This window comes from Periplaneta americana, chromosome 5, assembly GCF_040183065.1.
Source record: "Periplaneta americana isolate PAMFEO1 chromosome 5, P.americana_PAMFEO1_priV1, whole genome shotgun sequence".
NCBI lineage: Eukaryota > Metazoa > Arthropoda > Insecta > Blattodea > Blattidae > Periplaneta > Periplaneta americana.
This window is the reverse complement of record NC_091121.1, coordinates 64,536,434-64,551,841: the sequence shown is the minus strand read 5'-3', so window position 1 is coordinate 64,551,841 and position 15,408 is coordinate 64,536,434. Positions and strand designations below refer to the sequence as shown.

At 35.4% G+C, this 15,408-nt stretch overlaps 1 protein-coding gene across 15 annotated transcripts in view; it reads right to left on the bottom strand.

The window, feature by feature from the left end:
* LOC138699780 (multiple PDZ domain protein-like) overlaps positions 1-15,408 on the bottom strand; it is a 1,065,748-nt gene that overhangs the window by 720,823 nt on the left and 329,517 nt on the right. For all 15 annotated transcript variants that reach the window (XR_011332076.1, XM_069825918.1, XM_069825919.1 and 12 more), the window contains 2 exons: positions 14,382-14,624; positions 2,752-2,988 (listed from right to left, as the gene is read on the bottom strand). Coding sequence is in view for 14 of the 15 variants with exons in the window: in XM_069825918.1 (XP_069682019.1) it covers positions 2,752-2,988; positions 14,382-14,624 (480 nt within the window). In the remaining variant the exon portion in view is untranslated. The remainder of the gene's footprint in view (positions 1-2,751; positions 2,989-14,381; positions 14,625-15,408) is intronic.

The following is a 15,408-nucleotide window of genomic DNA, read 5'->3' as shown; positions in this document are numbered from 1 at the left end:
TTCACAGAGGCAAATTCTAATAACTGTTTATAATCTTCTGTCGGTCAGTTATATATTTATTTTTTATAATATCATGTCCTCAATAATAAACTTCCATCACTGTGAACTATTTACATTTTCAATGTTAATAATATTTTCGATTTATGTTAACAAATATTACATTTCTCCACAGATCATTCCTGTAATTATATATGATTACAAGACAAGCCCCATAAAATTGATGTAAGTGTTCAGTAAAGCATGATGTTTGTTCGTCCACGCTCCAAAAGGTAACATATACACGACACCCATGCATGCAGCAAGTATCTCTCAATGGAGAACATGCTGGGATATTAAATAGGAAATGATAAAAGGAATGGAAAATCGTGAAAATCTTGTAGTCCATGGAAAAATTGGAATACTCGTCTGTTATAAGCCATGGGGACACACTTAACCAATAGGATATTTCAGGTTTCTTTCATGTCCCATTCTACACATGAACAAAATACCCCAAAATTACTCGCGTATTTCCTCCAAACCCCTTAGTGTGCTTCGCACCCTACGCTGCTTCCTCGCACATATTCTCTATATACAAAATTTCAACATCATAATGTTGAATGCTCTCACAAAATATTAAGGAGCATGTCACACACCCACCACCTGCTGGAAGGGACACAACTAAACCCACTGTGGGAAAAGCAAGTACTCCAGCAAAATTTAGAATTTTTTTTTAACAATCAACTGACTTTTCGATTTATTCTACATGCAAATTATACCAGTAACGCAAACAAAATGACAATATCACTAACACCTGTGCGTGCAGCGAGATACCTGTCATTACACACAGCATGCACTCACTACATCCAGAACACAAGTGTCAGTGGATCCCAACTATCAAAACCCACACCTATGGTTCTCAAACTTGGAGGCATGCAACCTGGAATAAGAGTTTCAATAATTCTGTCTTTTATGCTCTGCTTGAACTCAAAATTATTATTACTGAATCTGCTGAAGGTACCTCTTAAAGGAGAGAAGAGTTTTAACATCTCTACAAGTTTCGGCACAACTGAGCACTTACCTGTAAGGCACATACATAGATAAGGCGTATGTATGTCGTAACACTGCTCTGTCCCACAAAATGGTTACAAACCTACTCGGACATTCTATAGCATGCCTAATTCAAGTCTGAGAACCACTCCCCAGCAAAACTGCCCACGACTGGCACACTGGTAAGTGAGTGAAATCAGCATTAGATAGAAGTTTAAAAGAGGTGTTTTGAAAACGTATCAAAACCAAAATCAAAACTGTTAGCAAATAAATAAACCACCTACTCTGAAGAAAGCAACGAAAGACAGAACTTAAAAAAAAACTGTTACGCTGCAAAATGTTCATGCTGACTGGAGGAAAGAACAGGTGATTACATCACAGAAGTGTCCAACCCACGGACCTGCTACCACAATCTGATGAATGATGAATTGTTTAATCGTATTAGTTACCTACAGTCTTATGTTATATTTTTAACAATTTTGAATGTTTATGCTTTGTTATATTTCCCTGGCCGGTTTAATTATGAGGGTTCACTATTTACATGGAGATGGATTATTGTCTGGAGTTGATTTTATGTTATTAATGGAATTGACTGGGGGAGGTTATATCTGAAAAAATGCCCAAGTTTAATGGGTGGAAAATTTTATTATGATTCAAACAAAATTTACAAATTGTACACGTACAACAAGAAAAAGTAGATTTTCATGTAAGATTTGGGTTTTACGAAAATCACATTGCAAGCTTTGTTATTACACTTTCATAAGCACCTTCATTAACACTGATTTGATTTAACATTGATTCGAGTTGGCAACATTCTCCATTTGATTGACGACAACAGATTGCAACAGGTTCTTTCTGTGATTTAAGTAAGAGTCAATAAAAGTCTACAAATAATACATAATATTAGTAGGCTACAAAACTGCAGCAGGAGTGAGCGATGCAAGCTAACTTAATCAGTAATGCCTACCGTGCATGCTTCCATGAAAACAAAGTAGAGGAAAGAGTAATCACTCAGAGGTGCCACTTTATATTAAGGAACTACATATTATTTTGATATAAGGATAAATGTCATAAATTTAAAAAATATTTAATTCACGTCTGTTATAGGCCTTTGCCAGCACTCCACTCCTACTTCATGCAAGCTTAAACTGTGGAGAGCTCCCTACACCATCACAGAAAGAGTTTATAAGGAATAAATATTACATTAATATTTTACTAAATGCAGTAAAAATTGGTCCAATATGGTGACACCTGAATGTGTCTGCCCATAATGATTGTTATCATGATCCCTAATAAATTGACCAGATGCAAAAGAATGTCATTGCAAGAATAGGAACGATTTCACTAATGCTGAAAGGAAGCTCCATTACTTGCATTATTACAATGAGCAAAAGACAAGACACAGAATGTTACAATGAATACTATGTGAATTAATCCTGTTCCATCTGGTCCATACAAATGTCATGGATACAACTATTAACACCACCATCCCCCTCTGCTGATGTTACTGGCAATCTAATGAGTACTTTGATTTTCCCAAGGAAGTGACCACTACACCACGCCTTACCAGTACAGTTAGAAGCTCTCAGACTTGACGAGGCCCCCCTGGTCACCTTGCTGGTGGACGTCCGAGTAGTACTCGACGTGGTGTGTGGTGGTGGTAGTGGTAGTGGTAGTGGTGGTAGTGGTGGTGGGTGTACAGTGGGGGGCGAGGTCCTCGCTTACCTGACTGTGGGACACGCTGTCAGGAATGGGCAACGGTTTCGCCACGCCAATCCGCACCACACCCTTTGGCGCTCCCTTCAGTGCCTGCACAGCTTGATCCAGAGACGCATTCTCCAATCCGGTGTCATTGACAAACAGCAGGCGATCGCCTGGGATGAGACGGCCATCCACCTGGGCAACGCCACCCGGCACGAGGCTCCGGATCACTATCACTGTTTCGTTGGGATTCATCGGGTCCTGAAAACACCCGTATCCCAGTGAGACGAACACTTCAGACATCCCACTCCCTAATCCGCCTCTGGACTCAAGCGATTACCCGCCAAATGGTAAAGGGAGGATGAGTCAGGAAGTCTGTTAAGGGTTTTAAGATATTTAATGGGGAGTGTAGAAATGTATAAAGAAGCCGAAGCAGGTGCGTGAAATATCTGAGGAAGCACATCGCATAAGAGGCATAAGCATGAGAAATTTGTATTGCTAGCTCCACTCTATAATTTTCTACACTCGACTGTGCATCCAATAAGCATGAGTAGGTTTTCTGAACAACGTTTTATTTGAGGAACATTGCTTAATATCAGAGGAAACAAATTACATTTGTTGACAGGGGTACTTACAAAGTGTCAATCAAATGAACACATAGATATCATAATGCTACTTTGTGAGCACCATCAATCACAACTGACGGGACTCTTCGATGTCATAATAGCTTCCCAATCCTTATCTACTGACTACTTAACACAAATTACATTCATAATACTGAAATGGCAGTCATGTTTCAAGGAACGTCACCCACCAACACCACAACACTTGTAAGTGAGATCAACACCAAGGTTCTAAGGCCCACATCCAACCCTGCTGCTGTTTGAGAAGTCTAGAATCAACAATTCTTTTCGTGATGGTTAGTTCCTACAATGGCAGAAGTCTCTACTAAGATGTACGAAGAAAGCAGCTACACTCAGTGATACGGACATTCCAACATCTCCAATTACTCTGCTTCTAAACGATTCAAAATGTATTTTGAAGAAATTACAACTCTCATTGAGTCTAAAAGTGTGTTGGGTTTGTAACATTCTGGCATACTCGAGCGAGTGTACAGATCTTGGAATGCCCTCACATGTATTGATCCACCCATAATTTCAATCCTAAACAAACAGCGCAATGCCATGTAGGCCTATGAACATGCCTCCTACACTGCAAGTCACCGTTTTTTAAACTGCTATACCAGTTTAAAATGTAAACATAATTGATTAAGTATATTTCAGAATTTATATCAATCATTTATTAATGTCATGAGCAATAGTTTGTTGAAATAGACATAAAATATACTAAATTACAAGAGATAAAATAATATTTGACATAAAATGTAAAAATCCAGATTGACAAATGAACAAATACAGGAATGGCCTGATGTTTTGTTTTTAAATAACAAAAAAGGAAGCAATTCCTGATACGAGTTCAAGAGCAATTCAACTGAATACATTAACTGGACTGAGCAAAGTTTGTAAACCTAGCAGCACTTTCAGAACAATTTCCAGAATACGAAATTTCAGCATTCCCTGTGATCTCACTTGTACATAAGATGCACCCAATGACTCATGGCACAATACAACCATCAAAAGGTCCTCCCTTGATTATCTTCTATAAAAACCCTACCGAAGATATAACCCCTATGAATAATGGATAACAAATTCGTTATGTTCTTCCTATATGTCGAGTGAATCAAATTTAAGGCCGATTCAAAGCAATATATAGTATAATTTTACCTGAGGTCAGTATATAAAATAAAACAAATTTTGTACTCTTATTCTTTGTTTGTACTAGTACTCAATCACTAACAATTACTAACATATAGATAGGTTTATAGGACAAAAATATACAATTTTGTGCTAAAGATGTTAGTTTAAATCTTTTGGCCCCATTTGCCTCGGAAAAACATGAACGTCTGGCATAATGTAATAACTCACTGCAGTAAAAATACAACTACTTGTGCACTATACATTCTTACTAGTCAGTAAAGATCTATTCAATGACTACTCACAGTATCATCTTAGGTAAAGAAACTATAACGAATTTAAATTGGGCAAGTTTGTCAGATGCAATTAAAAGACTACTGGATATAGTATGTACTGTTTTACATATTTAGTTGTACGAGATACGAAACAGCTACAGTCTGACAAAACTGAATCAGAGAATCAGAAATGATATCATAATATATTATAATATTCTGAAGTATTACCCACATGAATCTAGAGTAGAGGGTCAAACTTTCCCATACATACTTCCACAACACGAAATGTAGCAACTATCATCACCATTTATACTCTTATCCTAAAATAAATACGGAAATTTTCAAGATTCAAAGTAGTTATTGAGCAATATTATTTTTAAAAAAGACAATCGTAATATAATGTAGAATTAAAAGAAGTATTTGTTACGCAATTGAAGTAAACTGCATAAGAGCAAACAGAGAATAAAATAGTGTGGATAATTATGAGACATATTTCCAGACATACGCACCATTATCTTGCATGCATACTTCGAGGCCAGGGGGACAGAGCACTTTTTGCCCCCACAATTATAAAGCCAGGAGTGTTGCCTCCCCCTTCCCCAATAAAATTAATAGACAGTCTTTGCTCTTCCAAATAATTGGAAGAGATATTTCTCATGTTAAAAAATATAATTCATTTGTTTGAAAAGGAACTAGGTGTTAAGTACCTGGGACGTAAGTAAAAAACGGTTATTTCAAATCCATAGAGGGCGTCAGCTGTCGCAATGACTATATTGATGAAGTAATTAACAATAGCCCCTCTCTTTCACTCCTCTTGCATTTGAGATTGGTGAATTTCCACACAGCAATGATGACTCCACTTCTTTGTCTATGATCCACATTTTTTCAGTTCAGTTCGAATCTATCAACTATTGTTATCGAACAGTAATGGCCATAAATACTGCCACGTGGAAATAATAATAAGGAATTAACCGTGCATTTGATTTCATTTTTACCTAATAGAGTGACTGCACATCAGGAATCTTTTACTGCGGAAAGACTCATCATGACATGCTTGCAGTTTTTCTTGGGAAAGATAAATGCGGTAGGCTAGCTTCCCATTACTTTCTGCATACCACTCTCTCTTTCGCATCTTAAAAGATCCCAGGGAGCCCCAGCGTGGGCGAATTCTAAATGACGCAGTAGAGCAAGTGGACAGCTTCAGATACTTGGGGTGTACTATAAGCAGTAACATGAGCTGCAGCCAGGAAGTCAAAAGGAGGATAGCAATAGCAAAGGAAGTTTTTAATAGAAAAAGAAGCATCTTTTGTGGACTTCTGGAAAAAAGAACCAAGGAAGAGACTAGTGAAATGCTTTGTGTGGAGTATAGAAATGTATGGGGCAGAAACATGGACATTACGGCAAAGTGGAAAGAAGCGAATAGAAGCATTTGAAATGTGGATATGAAGAAGAATGGAATGTGTGAAGTGGACAGACAGAATAAGAAATGAAGCTATGTTATAATGAGTAGGTGAAGAAAGAATGATGCTGAAACTGATCAGGAAGAGGAAAAGGAATTGGCTGGGTCACTGGTTGAAAAGAAACTGCCTTCTGAAGGATGCACTAGAAGGAATGATGAACAGGAGAAGAGTTCAGGGCAGAAGAAGATATCAGATTATAGATGACATTAAGATATATGAATCATATCAGGAGACAAAGAAGAAAGCAGAAAATAGGAAAGATTGGAGAAAGCTGAGTTTGCAGTGAAAGACCTGCCCTTGGGCAGAACACTGAATGAATGAAAGAATATCAATTAATAAAATTATTATTAATGTTCAACACTTTTTCATACACAAATTTGTTACGAAATTTAAAAGTGACCATAATCTACATTTAGCTTTAGTGGTCTTTTCCTGTGATGATTTTCGTCACGGATGTGTGTTTGTTAAGTGATCACTTAATCAGTGATTGCGACGTAACTATTGATAATGACATACATTTTTAGTAAATAAAACTGTTTAAAAGAAGACTGCAATGAACGGGAACAGAGTGATAAATTGGGTTGTAATAGTGGCAGTGAAACTAATAGCTCATGTATGTTCATCATTGCTGCAAGGATCAACAAATAGTGAAAAAAGCAGTGATATGGAAAAGGTGGCGCATAAGGGCTGTAGTTTTCAACTATCTTCAGTTACGCAATTTCCATGGATAATATGACAAATCAAACAATGTTATTTTCTGTAAATTATATACCAGTAATGGAAATTTTAAGAAACAACATTCCGCCCCCACCTATATTTCAAAGTTGGTGCCTATGATGCACACCATTATACACAATGTCCTTGCTAATTCCTTCCTAATAAGTGAAAAAGGGCGAACTTGCTGTAATTGTCGCTGCAGGAACTATTTTCGGAATGCTATATAATTATCCTTCATATATAGGCATGGTAAGCATCACGCATTTATCTCATGATTGTAATCTTTTATTAACAGTTGAAGTAAGTTTTTCAATAACCCTTTATGAAATTATATACTAGCATTAGGGGGAAAGAAACTGGCCACTCTACCCCATTATCTCCTGGCCTAGTTGCTTCATAAGTGGTGCCATGTTGATATCATTTGTGAGGTTCAAACCTCTCTTCGGACAATTAACTAAACAAACAAAATACCACCATTTTGAAAATAGAGAATAACAAAAGAAAACTTCCAACAACAGCGAAAATAAAGGATAGACGGAAAACGAAAGACCTATTGGAGCCACTGAGGAGTGAAATTAATACAGTTCACTTTAAAACTTTCTGTGTTTTTCTGGTTTTTATCTTTTACAACTTATTACTACCGCAAATACTTCTATAATTATCCAATTTTAAAAACCATCCTAAATACATTCTCTGTAACTAGAGTATGAATAACCCACACATTTTCATTCTTATCTCTGATTTAAGAAGATTTTAAAGAAGTTGCAATAGATAAAAGCAATTCAATTTCCGGTCACACTCAACTACAAAGGGGAGAAGAAAGCTTAACTTATACTGAAGCCTCTAAGATAAAGTATTTGATAATCAAGGGAAGACCCAAACACTCACCTTGTCACAGAGGTAATATATGGATATGCACTGAATTCATCTTCTCGAAATAAAAAAGTAGTTGTAGTAATAATAATAATGATAATATATCAGAAAGCAATCTGGTTTCAAAACTAGCCATTCAGACACAACCTCCAAAACTTGAATAAGCTCCACTAATCATACTGGCAAGAATTTCTTAATTCAATTTTGATATCAATTTCCTCTGATATAAAAATGTTTGACTTAAAGCATATGGCCAGTAATGAAACCAGAGGAACAGTTACATTGGTTCATGAAAACTATATGGTCCCTAGTGGTTAGGCCGATGGCAACCCATTCCCTGATAAGAAGGGGTTAAAAACTGACAATACTAACTAATCATCTAAGCCTTCATAAGACTCATTACTGAAACAATGACCATAACAACTTCAAGGTTGCCAAACATATTGTATAAAAATTATAATCTATCTTACCAGTTACTATACAAATGTTATTAATACAAATATGAGAAAAAAAAAAAAAAGAACAAGCTAAGAATATCCAGTTAGTGTTAGGCAACTTTATACTTTTTAATTGTTCAAATTTTCAGTTATAATGTGAATATTGGCAACCCTGAGCAGTATTATTGTGTCATGAACCAGTGGGCTGCCAAATTTATCTATAACATTCTCATTTATACTATACTGATATAATAAGAATAAAATGTGCGACTCATTTAAAGCGCTGTGCAAACATTTAGAACAACAGTTAAACTCTGTTACTCATAGCATTACGTTGCTTCAGGTGCATTTGTGTGACAAAGCTACATCAAACACTGAAGATGACAGTACCCACAAAACTGAAAATTACGATGGTAATGAACAATATTTTCCAATTGCTGTCTTCTTTCCAACACATAAATGTGCATAAAATCTTATTAGCTGGAGGGATATAAACTTCATGGTAAAAAATTATAAATACTTAATTCTGTAAGAGACGTCTGTCAGTCAAAATCATTTTTATTACTGTGGAAAATCTTCATTAATTGGAAAAAGAGGAAAGACCACAAACAGAGGAAGAGGTACCCGTGTATAGAGAATCTGATGTAACTACAGTGAAACCCAATTTGTAGACTTTCATACCAAATTTCCGTCAATTTCCATGATATAAAATACTGTTTGTGTAGGTATGGGCTGCAGACACAACAATGTAAGTTCGTGTATACAGAATCATATTTATATTTAATTTCCTTCTTTCCCAACTAGAAGCTTTTGCAGCCTTACGTGGCATTGCTTTGCAGATATTTACATCTGCAGTCTCAATCGCAAAAGATTAGTGAGGCAGAAAATACATGGCAGTAAGCTTTGCCGGAAGTCATCTCAATTAGGAATATGGACTTTCTCCTCATATTCTCACTTATAAGTAGATAATGTAATGGTCGTACAGCAATTCTTATAAGAATTTTGTAACTAACATTAAACAGCACTTTCAAAATGAACCGAAATTTAAACATATTATTGTAGAAATTTACCTATGAATTCCTTGTGATCTTACAAACATCTCGGGAATTGTAGAACAAATATGAAATTAAATATTGTGTAGTACCACAGTCTAGTATATACAGTCACGAAGCTTGAGTTTTGAGGGTATTAGGAAATATAAACTGTGCAGGTACTATTTCGCATTGTCTGTAATGAGGCGATAGTAGCAATCCTAGTGGTTAGCAACTATCTATGGATGCATATTTACTACGTATTGAGCTTCTTGACTGTATTTCAAATTCTGAGAATCTGTTATAATTGAGCTTAAAGGATGTTCAGTTCTTAGATAATGTTTTCTTCATAATTTTATTGTCCTATTAACTTTAGCACAGACTTTATGCTATACATATGTCAGTAACAGAAATGGTCACTTTATGATATATGAGACTGGTACTTTAATGTGCGCATTTTTGCTTGAATTTATGGGTTTCATCAACATATGGCACATATAATGAGAGTTATTAAATTTAAATTTCAATACAATAATTCATTTCCAACATAATTAATTATATTGTAATACGAAATCATAATTTGTATAATTATCATATATTCTTCAATATCATCATTTAGTGATGTAAAAGTGTTTGTACCGATAGATATACAATGATATTAGTTTATGTCTATATGGAGTACCAGTAGGGTGACCAACTCTCTCATATTTTTCTGAAACTCCCATATTTCAGCTGGCTCCCGTATTGGTTTCCTAATCCTCTCGTATTTTTCTTTATCAATTATGATCGCGAATTTGTAATGCAATCTAATAACAGTAACTGCCAAATATATCTAGATATGAACTGACATCAATATAGTTTAATAGGTACCAATCAATACTATTCAGTTCTGGTGATCTCTAATCTTTGGTATTACTGTCTGCACATATGATTGTAAGGAGTTTTTCTTTCCATTTTTTTCCTCCATACTAGGATAAAAATATTAAATATTCTGCAGCACCTTGTTGGCAAAAATACGTTAAAAATGATAAATTAAATATTGTATTTTAAAACGTTATTGTACTCAATACCTAAATCATATGTTTTATAGTCAAATTGATAGTTTTACATCAAAAATATAAACCATTCCATCAATAAATTCAAGCTTCACACCCCAAAAAAATTTAGCTAAAATTTATTATGACCAAGTATTCCGTATTTTTGTAATCAGAAGTTGGTTACCCTAAGTACCAGAATTATTCTTGTATAGAAAAAGGAATGGAATCACTTGTTCAGATTACTATGATGTACCGAAGTAGATATGATATTTCCGTGCAGGAATTCTGCATTACCATATGGTGAAGAATGGGTAGGACGGAGAAAAATTCTCTCCGGCACCTGACTCAAATCCGGGTTTTCAGCTCTACCTGCTGATGCTTTATCCACTAAGTCACACCGGATTCTAGTTCTGATGCCTGATTGAATCCTTCTTAGTTCAAGTTCTGCCTCTCTGTTCCCCCTTTGGTGGCCTACCCTCATGTACTGTGTCATAGATGGTGTATTTATAAAAAAAAAGAGAAAATGGCATTTCATGGAAATAAAATATGTATGCAATTTAAACAGTATATTTATTATAGCAATTAAATAGTAAATTTTATGTCAGCTTGTATCAAGTGAGTCCTTTATATTAGTGATCCTAAAGTATTAAAGTTTAAAATATTTGAGATCTTATTATACCGTAGTTCGTTTGATCCAAGAATATAATGAATGTTCATGTTTCTTCCCAGTGTATTAAGAAAAGAGAAATACTAATCTCTTTAAAAAATAGTACCGGTATAAAATTATCAGGACATATTTCGAGTATTCTTGGGGTCATTATGTCTAATAATCTTCTACGAATTTCCTTTATAGCCATCCTGAAATGTTATAACATCTTGAAAGTAATGAAAAGGAAAGAATGCATCTGAAAGTTTAAATTCAAGGGCAAAGGAACGACAAATTGAAAGAGATGCAAAATAACGTAGTTTCAAAATACTTTTCTATAAGCAATGTTCCTGAAAATGCACCATAAAAATGTTGTATATTTCACAATGTAATACTCTCGTTTTACTTTTTATAAAGAGAAAGTATAACTTTTAGATCCAAGAAATATGTTTGGTACAGGTTTCACTGTAGTTCACGCCACATTTGAGTAAAGTTAATTCATACATTTTCAATACAGAATGTTCCTGCATTACACTTTTCATATTTATATTTAATAGCTCGACACTAAACATACTGGATCCACTGCGCGATGCTAAAACCAAACCAATATTAAAAAATATGTTATTTCAAATAATGTATTTATGATATATTCATAATATCAAGGGCTAACGAAATGCTCAAATATAAATTGCACATATTTTCTCGCTCTGCAGAAACTATTATTAAGTAGTTACTTTATAGAAGATTTCTAAAGTAAATCATGACGACATTTTCAATTAAATATATTTAACTAGATAAATTTTTTGAATTTGATATGACTAACTCTACAATAATTCACACTCAGCCAGTTATGTATGTCATTTTGTACTCTGCAACTTTTCTCCAAAGAATTTCTCTTTTGAAACATCTTTTAGAGTGAAGTAAATTATTGCTACAAACCTAAACATTTTGGAAAAGTGTGGCAATATTATACACAATTATTTGGAACTATTCTTTATGTGAGGTATAAAAATAAAGAGAGAGAAAAAAAAAAGTAATCTATGTTACATTTTCACACGACTACACGTTGTGTGTAATTAGTGTCCGAATATGTTTTCCATTAATTTCATAATTGCTATACAAAAGAACTATTTAATAATTATGGACCAATATATAGTATGCCTGAAGCTCTACTCTCAGTGTAAGGCATTCTGAAAATTATAACTATTTTATTATGTGTAATTTTATTTTTACAATATTACATATTTTTTTAACTATGATGAAATAACTTACTATATATTCCAGCAGCAGTCGTATTATTTAAGTTATTGCCAATTTTAGGATGTGTACCCACACAGTTTCTGGGAATCTTGTATTGATAGTTTCTAGTGCAATTTGTTATAAAACAAATAGTTTTCATCCTGTTTTTTAATTTGTTCCGTTTTTAATTGTTCGCATTTTTGTTCTACATTACTATTTTGCTCCTGTACTATGTACTATCTTATGTTGATGGTGGTTCGTACTTTTGTCCTGTATTTATTCCCTTATTTCTTCTATAACATGCCATCTTGCAGTGATGGTTGGTTGTGTTTTTGTTCTGTATATTACACACTATCTTTTTTTAATACCATGCTATTTTCAGTTGATAACTATATTTAATTTTGTCGCATATTATTTCCTTGTTTTCTTATATTGTGTTAGGGTTTTTCTCTGGGAGCTCAGATTCCTTTATAGTATCCCAACCAATCTCTTATCATCATCATCTCATCATGGGTGGAGCATACACCAGTCTCCTTATAGTACACACTGGACAACAACTCTATTGGTAAAATGGTCTACACAACTGGCTTCATATTGGTGAATGAGAAGCAGTCAATTAACTGCCATTAGTTCAAAAAAAAATAATAAAAAATCAGTTAGTGGTTGTTCGCACTTCACAAATTCCCCTTTGGTAGTGCCCTTAACTAGCCATTATTCTTCCCAACTACGCTACAAGAGTGACTCATAAATGTCACTAGTGTCTAAAAGTGGCGACCACTTACTTTGTCGGAGACTATCCAGGACGTATCACAGGTGATGAGTCTACTTTACAACAGTAACGAACGAATGATTAGATGATCATGACGACGACGACGACGATAGAGAATTGTTGGAGAACCAGAGTGCCCAAAAAACCCTATGTTGCTTGGACCACTGGCTTGCCCAAGACAAGTTTCTTTTTTTTTTTTTTTTTGTCCAATGTCAGAGGCATTAACTTGTCATTATTCGCCCTAACTCTATGAGTGTGCTCATAGATGTCACTAGTACAGAGAAGCATAGACCACTTAGTTTATCAGAGTTTATCCAGAGTGTACCACAAATGGTGGGTCCACATGACACTCATAATGAAAGATGATGGTGGAGAATTGTTGAAATGTCACAGGAAATCGTAGTGCCTAGAGAAAACCCCTGTTTTGCCTGGACCATGGACTTGCTATCTTTAGCTGTGTTAACTTCTGCAATTTACCTGACTGACTTTTCCGAAGTAGTATCCTTCATTGTCCAAAGCCAAGTTATAAATTCAGGGTACAGCAGGCAGGATTTGAACCTAGGCTTATAAAGCCAGTGCCCTAGCACTGAATCACTGTGATGGTTGTCCAACATAAATTCAGGGTGGACTGAGATTTAAACCTGGGCTCCCTGGCTTATAAACCTGCCGGGCCATCATGCCAGGGTACATCAGCAATTTAAAATCTTCTACTAATTTTCCCACTTTTATAGCAAGCTATTTTTATTAGGTTGGCCTAATTAATTATTGTTTGTTTCTTTGACATAATATACCTTATAGCTTGAAAACTGAATTCAGTATACATTAATAACAAGCCAATTCATGGTGAAATGTTATAACAGTCCTTTTAAAGACATAATTCACACAGAACAAGCTTGTAGTGCCGAAATTGTATTATACATCTTCATCAATAAAATGCTGCTTAAGTATTTCTGTGCAAACTTCACTTCAAACACTTAATTTTATTGTACACTAAATTAATACTACGGTACTTTCAGTGGCAAGAGTTCACTCTAAACAATGTACAGCTCATCCTTGAAATAATAATAGAAGAGACCTTACAATGTGATTTAATTTCCAAATTTCTTTCGAACCACAAAGTGGAAGACTGATGTTTTATAAAATACCAGAAATGTGTAGTACTCGCAACATTCTGTTTTGATAATGTAATTAACAAATAACAGGCCCACAATGGAATTCGTTCCACCAGATTTAGCCATCCTTACATTATAAATATGGCACAAATATGTTACATTAACTTCCCTTATAAAAGTGGAAAGTGTAAATGAAATAGAGGCCAGTGTGATAACAGAGCTTAACTGTGTGTGGAAGCCTTCATATGTAAATGTGGTAGGAGAGAGGTTTAACACAAGGTTTCTTAGAGTAACCGGTTCTCACCTGATAGTCGAGGATGGAGAACCCTAGACCACGTTCTCCTTTGGTCAGCTCAATTATTTGAGGTTCAGAGCTCCACATTGCCAAGCCAGTCAAAGGCTCGAGAGAACGTGATTTCATCTTGGAGAAGCTGGCATCAGTAGCTGTAGCAGTGGTTGTGGTGGAAGCCAACGAGCCATCAGATTTGGCCTTCACAAGACGATCAGTTGCTGGAATGAGATTCTGCAGACTACCTCCAAGGATACTCTGCAACAAAGAAAGACAGGAATTACTTAACAAGACTACCTTCACATGGAGAATTTGTAACCAAATAATATTATTTATTCCATATTCAAGTTCTCCAATCAAGATCCACTGGATGCCCCAAAGTAGTATTGGTTGACCAATTTTTGGAATAAGCATAGAATATTTAGAGGCCCATCAAAAGATCTACAGGCCCATTTTCTTACGTGGGTACCTAATTTACTGCATCTTAAAGGTAGGCCAGCATGATTTGTCGCCAAACCAGTTTTGAATGCATTCTGTCGAGTCAAAGACGTTGACAGATATTAATTCACGCCAATAGTCATTAAACAGGTTGCGCAAATCAAGCTTTCATGTATAACTCCCTGTAAAGTTGATTTGAATAATTTCGAGGGAAAAATTGTTCCGGGGCCGGGCACCGAACCCGGGAACTTTGGTTAAACATACCAACACTCTACCTACTGAGGTCCTGGGTTCGATGCCCGGTCCAGAACAAAGTTTCCCTCGAAATTATTCAAATCAACTTTACAGGGAGTTACACCTGAAAGCTTGATTTGCATAATACACGTCACTGTTCGTTAACAGAAAACCACAATTTAAGTCACACAGAGTTAGTGTGCACTCAGTGTTGGTTGCTTGACGGTTGTCAGTCCACTTTGAGGTCTGTGGATATAGAGGAAAAAATTGGATCGGTGTCTGGTAGAGTTCCCAGGTAACTCAGTTGGTAGAGTGTTGGTACGTTTAACCAAAGGTCCTGGGTTCGATGCCTGGCCCCGGAACAATTTTT